At 39.2% G+C, this 11,348-nt stretch overlaps 1 protein-coding gene across 1 annotated transcript; it reads right to left on the reverse strand.

Annotated features, from left to right (window-relative positions):
* Positions 1-2,555: 2,555 nt before the first annotated feature.
* On the reverse strand, positions 2,556-8,813 carry LOC103711558 (bifunctional phosphatase IMPL2, chloroplastic). Its single transcript, XM_008797753.4, has 9 exons — positions 8,329-8,813; positions 8,093-8,171; positions 7,916-8,010; positions 7,764-7,813; positions 5,403-5,527; positions 5,141-5,207; positions 4,827-4,916; positions 3,253-3,364; positions 2,556-2,935 (listed from the first exon to the last, which is right to left on the reverse strand). The coding sequence occupies exons 1-9, from the start codon at positions 8,663-8,665 to the stop codon at positions 2,865-2,867; spliced, it is 1,026 nt and encodes a 341-aa protein (XP_008795975.1). The 5' UTR covers positions 8,666-8,813; the 3' UTR covers positions 2,556-2,864.
* Positions 8,814-11,348: the final 2,535 nt, after the last annotated feature.

An 11,348-nucleotide genomic window follows, 5' to 3' on the forward strand; every position in this document is an offset into this window, starting at 1 on the left:
CAGCGGGTTTTTGTTTGAGGCGGGCCTCTTGCCTGACACGTGAGAGGGAGCAGCGGGTGATTTTTTTTTTTTTTTTTTTTTGAAAACGGCTACTCATATCATATAACCCGAATGTGAGTACATGCTGCCAAATCACGAAAAAGTAAAAGCAGCGGATGATGTTCGCGTGTAGGCTCGCGCTTACGGACGTCCAAATGCAGGATATCGTTCGCGGAAAAGAAGCATTCACCCAACATAACACATTATTCCATTACGTGGTTATAGCCCGACCGACTATAGGCCAGGGTAGGAGAAAGTTTTACTTATGCCATGAAGAGAGAGCATTAGTTTCGACTCAAGCATTTTAAAATAAAAACAAAAAAAGGAATTTTACATCTGGTATTTGGCTGTGGAATTTTGCATTATCGGTACTTAGCCATTTCAAATTCCATCCTACATTTATTACTTTGGGTAAAGGGCCTAAAGGCATGTGCTACAAACTCAACATTTGCTCTCCTCATCAATAGTTCACCTCTTCTTGATTTAGGCCTATCATGGGATTACATTAGAGCCGATCATTACCCTCTTATTTATTTATTATGTGTTCTGACATGTTTTCGATATTGCTGCAGTTGGTTGTAGAGCATCAGGTACTTCGCGCTTATCATCAACCAGGTCGAAGAGGCCCAACTTTATCATATATCTTTTTTATGTTTAACCGCTTGCTGGTAGCCCATGCACCAACATGGGACATCTCGTGTTTAAAAGTATTAATCGATATCTATTGTGCATTATCAGGTCAAGCAATCTCGTGTTTAAAAGTATTAATCGATATCTATTGTGCATTATCAGGTCAAGCAACGATCTTTAGACCTCGAGTTTAGCCCTACTACTCCCTCTCCAATCAAGAGACAGATACGCCAACTTTTTCAAAATGCCAACTAAGGAGGGGGTGCGGCAATACATAGGAGTTGTACTCTCAGAATCGGCACTTAGACCGGCTGACTACATATATTTGCTTGATAAAGTAGGGTCTAAGGTAGCTGGCAATGGAAGGCTCTCCCCATCTTGCTCCAGTCAGTCTATCCTCACTTCCAATATACACCATGCTAAAGTTTTCAGTCAAATTCTCTATGTTGCTCAACAAGTCCATGCTCTCTCTTCTACCAGAGTGTCCTTGGGCATTTGTTCACATCTCAACCATTTTACAATTATATTATCCACTGTAGCTGCATTTAGTAGGCTTTCTTTAAATTTCCTTATTAAATTTTGTTTTTGGATTTCATTAAGATGGCAATAAAGAATCTCCAGAAGCAAATACTGTTTCATCGTCTCAACTCGGTCAATATTTCACATAACTTTCTGTAATTTTGCAATGTAGATCTGGGAGAACAAAATAATCACATCGATGTTACTGTTGGCTTCAGGTTCTGCTTGAGGTTTTATTTCCACTTATCTCCCTATTAGAATCGTATTTTATGGGATCCAACTGCCTCTTCTACTCAGTTTGAACGTACTTGTTGAGTTGAGAGCCCTATTCTTTTTATCAATTAACAAAACTGCCATATTTGATTTGTTGTACAAAATTTTTTTTAAAACTCTTATTGCTCGAGTTGTGGAAAGAAACAATATGTTAGGCAAAAACACACAGTTAAAAAACACACAGCAACCAACTAAGCTGCATCAAATTTAGTACTCTGATATATCGACCCAACAGAAACAGTGCAACGCCTGTTTCGTTTGATTGGACCTGAAATTTTTTTCCATGATTTGCATCACATGCATGCAAATTTTCATTGACAAGAAGCTTGCATCACCTTTATTTTTGCTGACACCATCACAAATCAAATGATATGTGCCGATATCGGGTGAAAAATCTAAGATCACAAACCAGGATCAATGCTTAAATTTTTTGTATTACATAAAATATTAATATCAGTTCATTTGGGCCATCAGTCTAGAAAATAGCCTACATTTTTCAGCCATATGTTATTCATGATCATAATTAATACGGTGTGGGTTCAATCACCGCACAAAGCATTTGAGAATCCAGAGTTATCTATTAGAGCAGATTTTACTTGGGTAAGCACTCAAACAAGAAGGGTTCTGCAAGAGGCCCTGCAGAACTTTCAAGATGGTCTCTGGTAAGGCAAGATTCAATGAGTCAGAGCCCAGAGCAGTAGGTCTACCAGAGTCGGTAATCTCGTAACGAAGTCTATAGAAGGCCGTGCTTGGATTGATGCTCGTGGAGGGAAAAATTTTGTAGTTAATTGGCTAATCTATGCAGGCCATGAAGGGCTGAGTGGCACTGGAGAGTGTAGGCATCACAAGGTTATGACCAATGAAGGAAAGAAAGGTTCCTTTGGTGAACCGCTGCAGTTCTATAACGCTCCTTATGGCTAATCCAGATAAAAGGATCTCAAAATTGTTTTCTCTAGGCGGTTTTGCTGATTTCAAGTATGTTCAATTACTCATTCTTTTATCATCAGCGCTACATTCTATATCTGAATCAGAAAATGTCCTCGGGCTCATGTTATTCTAGCATTAAACAATTGTGCTGATTTTGGTACTCAAAGTTTTTAAATAAAATATAAGATCTCAAAAGTTTTTGTTTCAATGTAAACTTGTACAAGAGCATCAACGTGACAGACTATTTGGTACTGATTTTGTACCGGCATAACTTAGAATTAACTTGGAAATTATCCAAAAAGAAACAGAAAATTCAGTAGCAGGGCATTGCCTGCTTCTTTTATCATTCATCTTACACAGAACAATTCTACACAAGTTGGATAACATACTTATTTAACCCTTGAGATCACCCTTCCATTCGGATACTACATTTACTGAAGCCATTGAGAGCTTTTAGGCTTTACCAGAAGAGGAGGTTACTGCCATTGTAGTACGTCCAATGCCTCTTTGTGAACCTGGGAGTCTCCTGCGGCTACCACGTTAAAACCTAAAAATCAAGTTGGATTAAAGGAGGTAAGATGAGGCACCATTTTAAAGGTTTGGTTCCAGAGTGATTGCAAACCTTCAAATTTACAGCTTGAACTTTAACTATATTACAAATATAATCAACAATATTTGCTGAATCGTTTAATTGCCCCAATTAATCATTTGGACAAGCCTTTGTAATGTGTTTGTTGTGTGTAACGAAATGAGCTAGAAAGACAAAATTACGTAATAATGGAGGTCCCAATTACACAACTTCCTCAATGATGCTACCTTATCTGCTAGGGGGAAAATATTAAATCTTGTGTAAAAAGGCCATACTTGTTGGGCGTGATTCAGGAGAGGCCTCCCAGTGAAGCTTATGCCCTTTCCAATCAGTTATCGATCCACCAGCTCCTTCTATCACTGGTACCAAGGAGAGAAAATCATAGGGCTGTGCAGAAGCAGGAGGGTGTTTTATCAGTTCATATAACTATAAGAAAATTCAGATAATTAATGGTAAACATATGATCATGAAATCAAGTTGAATAGGTACCATCTTATCAGAGAAAAACAATGCCTGCACTTTATGTGAGGGAGAAACTTAAGAAGGCATAACATACAAAATATCACACAGAGACGTGTACTATCCAACCTGCCAAGGTGGCTCATTTATGATCCAAGACATTCATAATAAGGATCAGTGTCACGGGTCTCTTGTAACATGCAGGGCTAATTAATGGCAATTTATATTGTTTCTTTTTAACAATATGAATCCAAATTCACAATATCATGATATAAATCTCAAACTGAAGGTGATACTGAGATCATGGAGATCTGCCAAAAAGAAAGCAAGCTCAAGGGGGTCCATCTATTCAATTGCAGGTCACTGGCATCACTCTTCAATTGAAAACTAAAAGATTTTTAGTCCATTCTTAAAAGAAGAAACCCAGTTAGCAACTTGAAACAAAATGAAAAGTTTGCAGAATGAGCTAAAGCACTCAGGAGAACCACAATCTGATGAAGTTTCTTCATCCTTCGGTGCACAGGGGCTATAAGAGGTCGATAACATAAAAGGACCTCAAAATCACAGATAATGGTCTATCAGCAATAGTTCTGGATATAGGGTGTTAACTGGAGAATTCAATAACTACCTAGGAAAGAAGATCAAGTGGAGTGCTATTCTGGTTCAACTGTAAACAGAAGTACTCTGGCCAGTTTCATTACCAAATGTGGATGCTATGTGTCATTCCTTTCCTTTAAAGGAGATGTGAATGATTGTGCTTCTTATCCGACTTCCTCAAGATAACCTTTGGGTGTTCCTCAGCTGACGTAATTTGTTCCCTAATCAATGTGTCCCATGTGACCTTTTACATCATCAAGGCCAGCTTGCCTATTTTCTAGGAATTGGGCTTGCCTAGTAATTTAGTCCAGTGCCACAAAATGCTTGTCAGACATTGGAGGATTGCAGGGTACATAATAACAAATTAAACTTGTTCACTAAGGGAGGAATAGAAGTTCATGATGGTGGTACTAAGTGTTATGGGGCCCCAATGCACCAAACAGAAATAGCTGGCTATTATTAGAACAGTGGAAGCAATAATTTCACTATACATGAGACATGGCATGAAAATAGCAACAAATATCACTTTTCTTTTGACCTTTTCCTAAAGCATGTTGAAAGCATTTCCTACATGTTTCATATCTCACATTGCAATGCATTATTGATACAGCAGCTGAATTTATAATATATTATGTAAAAAATTGATTTTTAAAAAAAATATGTCATAAAGAGCTGTATCCCCTACTAAGTTCAGCTGATAAAAAGTGCTTCAACAAAAAAATGAACTATTAAAAACAAACAACAAATTCCTAAGGAGTGATTAACACTAAAAGGAGAGAGAGGCTTTTCCCACCTTAAGACCAGACTCCACAACAAGATCGACGAATCCAGAAGCTAAAAGCGCATACGCATAACAATCACAGCCATACAATGGTACTTTCACCTAACATCAGAGAAAAATTATATGAATAAGCATGTACAAGCAATCAATTTTCATGTCAAGACTGGCTAACTGCTTGACAACGGCGGAAATTCAACCATAATTTGACAAAAAATTTCTATCTAGTGAAAAATCAGGAGAAATGTGCAAGTCCTGCTGACTTGTTTCCCTGGCATTCTATCATACCATGTCAAGTTTAATTTAAAGAGATTCAATCATATACCAACCTTATTTCTTACACGGACAAAAGCTTCTTCAGCATCCCCACTGAAGAGATGTGGACTTGTTGTATACCTGAGAATATATATATAATTTAATGCAACTAGGCATCGTAATGAACTTGTACCGAATATCTTTTATAACTGATGATCTCCAAGAAGTCATTAATCAGGATAGTCATACTAATGCCATAAATGTACAACAAATAGGCAGAAATAATAATGTTAAATTTGCTACAAAATATTACTTAACAATGACAAAAATGCATACAAGTAGGCTTGGGAAATTTTGCTACAAGTGCGTGTAGAAACTTCCCGTCCATTCAATGTTGTTCTTCTCCCATCCATCCCAATCCATCTCTCTCTTAAAACAGGTTGATCGATAATGCCAATGATCTGAAAGAGCATTTTTTATATAAATTAGTCCATTATATAGAACAAAATTGACCATAAATTCTTTGGCAACTTGATAGTTATTTGTCAATGGAAAGAAGAAAAGGAAAAACATGTCCACGCCCTAAAATTGTGAAAGGAAAACAAGAGGAGGGTTTCAAAACAAATCAGTTCATCATTGATGGTCTCTATATACGAAGAAGATGAATATATACAAAGAAGAACAACATTTACACACAAACAAGAAAGGAAGAACAGAAAAGAGGAAGGGTCTAATGGCTTTAACCTGAAAGAGGATACGGATGGTGTCTACCACAAAAACAAAACTGGAAAAAAAAAGGAATCCCCAAGATCATATTATGAAATCATGGGCATGGATACTGACACACATAGACCAAACCAAGTTTTAACGCAGCCAGTTATTTGCAAAACAAGGTATCATCTAATGGAGTCCAACCGGAAAACGTAAATCAACCTAATTCCTCCAAAACCTATTAAATAAGACAATCTCATTTAACTTATGACATACTCAACCAGAGACACCTACTCACTGTTAGCAAAAAAAAAAAAAAAATCAAACATATTGTAAAGCTGGACTCACAATATTAACAGTACTCGACCTGCCAGTATAATTCAAATTTTGCTAATTTTAGGAAATAAAGGGCTTAAAGTGTTCAACAACATAACCATGAGTATCAACCTCTGAAGTCTCATGTTTCATAGTTAACTTACCAAAGTCCTGGTAAACTAAAGAAGTAGAGAACCTATTCTTCCATGCATTGACCATACAAGCATCCATCCTTGCTTTACTCAGCATCAATCAGTACATTTGTCACATAAGAAACACACTAAGGTCTCCTCGGGTAACAAGTTGCAGATACATGGAAAGTAGTAACCGCCAAGGGCTTAATATTCATTGAAAAAGTTCTCCCTCTCCCATGTCATTAATGGGTTCACAAACGATAACTTGGCTCCTTGTCAACAAGTTTCTTGGAAAAACCTTAATTTGGTTGTAGCTATAGTTTGTGGCTTCTATTGAATCAAGAAATAGGTATATAACGTATCTCCAGGATAATTCAAATTGAAGCAGTTTAATATTTGATTCAGGCCCATATTACATGACTGACGGATAGAAATGCTCCAACATTCCACCTTTGTCATATTTTTCATATGTTGTTATTCATAGACCATTATTCACTTTCAAGATGCCTTGACGGTGAAATGGTAGACACACAAGACTCAAAAACTCGTGCCAAAGAGATCAATCAACAATCCATGCACCCAATGGTCGAAGAAGTCCATCTTTAGATGTTAGCATTGTCCTATAAGAAGAGGCCAAGAACGTTATGCTCTAAATAAATGGGAATGTGCACCTAAATGTAAAATAAGACAGTAAATCAATTATTCACACATCCAATGATAAATGGATTCATCCGTAGGTGTAACCACTGTCCTATAATAAGAAGCCTTGAACATCATATGTCAGATAAATTGGAATGTGCAGTGACATTTAAAAAAAACAACAAAAGAAATGCAAACAGACGATATTTTGTTTTGCATGGTGCCTGCATTAGCATGTTCCCGTGCTAGCAAGTGAGCGTGCATGCACACATGCGCAAGTATGTCACAAATTTCATGCATAGCAAATCAGGTCATAGTGGACAATGAAGTCAGAAGGGATTTGTCTCTTTTGAGGATGGCCAGAGATAACATGGATCTAAACCGGAAAAATGAGGGCAATTCACCATTTTTTTTGCAACTCAACTAGGTTTGAGCCATTTTTGCAACTCAACTGGGTTTGAGCCACGATTTGAATGGAAACTTTCCAAGAGAAACCCAGCTGGCCATCCATATAATTTGTATTAAAAGCAAACATCTTCTCAAATAAGAGGCACCCTAGAAAGAGAGTAGAGGTAGGGTAGAAAAAGACCTGCAAGAGTAGATCTCATTCAAATAACGGAGAACATGGTCCTTAGTGTGTGATAAGAAAGGCAAAAGCTCAATAAGCCTGGTTAAATAGGCCCACATCTATGCTCAATTTTAGCGCCATACATCCTAGTTTTGCTGTTCTTTATTTATGCCTGAACCTTGGCATACATCAGGCATCACTGAGGTGGATTTCTCCAGATCACCTTGTTTCAATCCGTTGCACTGGTAAGACTAATTTCCCATTATATAAAGATGCAAGTCTACATATTCAAAAAACGAGAACATCAGAACAGAAGTTCAAGAGTCTTACCGGTTTTCCCTTGTGGAGAAGAGCAATAAGCGTGCCGAATAAAGGTTTTCCTGCATATCACATGAATGACAGGTTCAGGATATCCTTACCCTTCCGATAGCTTTTCAATATTCACAGCATGAAGACAAAAAATTCAAGAAACAAAACCATACCAGTAATGAAGCTCTTCGTGCCATCAATCGGGTCCAAAACCCAAACATAATCAGCCGCCTTGTCCGTACACGTCCAACCATTCTCCTCTCCGAAACTGCAACAACATTTCCCTTTTTCCAACTCATTCCCTCTCTAGCAAACAAAAGAAAGCAGGAAACCCAGCCCATCCATCTTACATTGCATGGGAAGGAAAATTCTCCGATATAATCGAAACCATCGACTCCTCCGCATCCCTATCCGCAATTGTCACAGGACCTACAAACGAAAACCGTCCATTCCACTCAATCATTTGCTTCTTTTTTTTCTTAAAAAAAGCAAGTAAAATAATCCCTAAACCCCATCCAAAACCCTAGAAGAATTGAAGAATATTTTTTTTTTGTCCGGGGTGGGTGGGTGGAGGAAAGGCACGGACTGAGGTCCTCCTTGTCGAGGATCTCGAAGCTCTGGCGGAAGTACTTCCGGAGGACCTCTCCGGCGGCGTCGGCCACCTTGTTGGCCACCTCCACGAACCGCTGCATCTCGGCCTCCGCCACGGCGTCCACGGTCCCCATCCCCTTCGCCGCCGTCGAAGCCCTGATCGGATCGCAGAACCGCCGCCGCCTCGTCGATCTCAAACTCCCGACAGGAGGGAGCTCGAATGGGGGAGAGATTTGGGGTCGAGGTTGGAAAAGAAATCGAGGGCGGAGAAAAGAAGAGGGATGAGAGCCGGGGGGATTGAGGGCAAGAAAGAGGGAATGCGACGAGAGCATTGAGGGAGCGGAGAGGGGTTTAAATAGGCGGGAAGGAGACGAGCACGGGGAGAGGCGGTGGAGGTGGACGTGGAGGGCACACCGACGAGGCGTCCGTGACACCGCATCTTTTATACGTGTTCGGCTCCAGCCTCCAAGCGGCTTGGTGTGGCTCGCTTGCACACGACGGCCCGATGCAAAGCCCCGTTCAACTTAACGGAGCGATTTCGTGAAGAGCTGGGATGGAGCGAACCGCCGGTAAGGCACCCGGAAACGAAACGCATAAACCCCCAGCGTAATTGGGGCCCAAGGCCATTTTACCTTTGAAACCTTTTCTGCAGTGAGCCGGCTTAAGAAGCCTTTATTTTTATTTTTATTTTATTTTTTAGGCTTTTCCTATGGCAGGCTTTTTTTGTGCTGGGTCTTAAGCGACCATCTAAGCCTCCTAAGAGTTGGACCGGCCCTAACGAAACGAGACCCGAAATCAACGTTTGATGAAGTGGAAACCTGTCATTCCTCTAGAACCACTCCTCCCGCTTGATGAATGATGAATAGATGCATCGCGCAAAGACTGAAATAGTGCATATTGCTTGCCGAAGGTTTTGCATGGGTTTTGTAACTAGTAAACATGGATCAACTAGTAGAGATGAATCCAGCTACTTCTTTTTCCTATTCCCCTCTAAAATTCTGTCTCAATCTTACTCTCGACCCGGCCATAGCGGGCAGGGAGATACCAGACAAGTACCCAAGAGAATAACAGTTCTCTACTAGTGTTGCATCTCTAGAGAAAATGATTATTATTTGGTAATTATTGGAGGAGAGCTATATATCATTTATTTATGGATAAATTTCTTTAATATTTTTAGCTACTTATTATTAATAATAAATTTTTCTTTTTTATATAATTTTTAATTGCTATTATTCTTTGATCATCTCAAGAGAGCAATCAATAGTCTGTCCATGATGCGATTGGTGTAATTTTGGAATCGAACAAACATTTTCCTGCCATGAAAGCACATCTTGTTTAGAGAAGTAGCGTGCCAATTTCTTATTTGTTTTTCTGAGGTGGACTGAGACAGCCAGAAAAGCAAAATACTGTGATTATAGATTAACGTATATGCCATGTCTATGTTCATGATGCTAAAAGGAAAATTAAAAAAAGATAAAAACTAAACAAAAGATTCATTAAGATTAGGAAAAAAGTAAGCAATTTAATTTATGCTCTTTCCACTATCGATCATTCATTAGTTCATGACATCAAAACACAAAAGGGATGGATTTGTGAGATTTTCTTTTAGAAAAAGCAAAATACATGCTGAGAGTGAAGTTTTTCAGATGTTTTTTCCTCTCTGCTTCTTGTGATTGCTCAAGACAAACCACGCATTGCGCTCCACTGCCTCTTCCATAAATTATATGAGATTTCATAGGGAGCAGGCTATATCCATTCAAGTATGGTGCGGATGTAGGATTCTCTTATTGTTACACTAACTCTATGGACATTACTAGGCTAATTATTAACTCAGCTCAAAAGGAGCAACCAGAAAACTCAAGACCAAGGTAGTACATGCTGAATGACTTGGCTGAACTTAAACAATCAAACAATGTCTTCATGATTAAGAATGATGGGAAGACTCATTAAGCACAATCATATTCTTAAAGTGATTCAAAAACAGATTCCCATTGACTTGCACACCTCGATTAGCACTCACTGCTCCCACCTAGAGATGCTTCTTAGTGCCCTATAACTGTCACCATCCTTGACGTACAAGGAAAAGCTACCAATCAATTAACTGCAAATTTAGCCAAAAGGAGATTGAAGGAGAACAAAATCGACCTTCAGCTTATCAACCTCATTGGTGACAAAAAGGTACAGTAGAACTCTACCATCGGCAACGCACTCCCAACCCATGGCATTTTACTTGAAATGAAACCTAAAAGCTTTTTTTATATATAAAATGAATAATTCATATAATTTTAGTGTGGGCATCTCAAAGCTACTCGAACACCAGAACCAATGATCATAGGTTCTGCATAAATATTCAAAATTCATCAAATATATAATCGATCTAGGATTGGATATACATGTTCTCGTAAAATGGCCTGACCAAAAAAAAAAAAAAAAAAAAAAAAGAAGAAGAAGAAGAAGAAGAAGAAGAAGAAGAAGGGGAAATCATGATGCTTTATTTTCCTTCCTCCACTTAGAACTTGGAAGGATAGTGCTCCTTCCACTATGAATCGCTTGTGGAATATCGGTTTGTGGAGAATTTTTTTGGTCATACATGGGGTTGCCCCCTGCAGTGCTCATGATGTGCAGGCGGCGGACGGCATTTTACCACCCACCATCTTATGGGACTACAGTGGTTGGATCCCCGCCGATGGATGTGACGTAGACAAGTGACAAGATTCCGACAATGATATCTACCGCAACTCCGATTGGTGGAGTTGTACGCCGACGGAAGCAGCACCAAGCAAGTGGACGCCAACGCGCCCAATGAGTCGGATACGTTGGCATTATTGGCTCTAGCCGCCCGTGCCACGGACATGTGGGTCACATCAAGATTTGATTTTTAAACCAGGGCAGACTTGGGATTTGGGGTCATGTACCCAAAACATTAGTCCAAACTCGTCACTTGAGTTAATTGTTTGAGAGTTTTGGTCCCAATGCACCAAATATAGACCACTATTATCCGAGGAGCAGAAATAA

The sequence above is a fragment of the Phoenix dactylifera genome, chromosome 15 (genome assembly GCF_009389715.1).
Source record: "Phoenix dactylifera cultivar Barhee BC4 chromosome 15, palm_55x_up_171113_PBpolish2nd_filt_p, whole genome shotgun sequence".
NCBI lineage: Eukaryota > Viridiplantae > Streptophyta > Magnoliopsida > Arecales > Arecaceae > Phoenix > Phoenix dactylifera.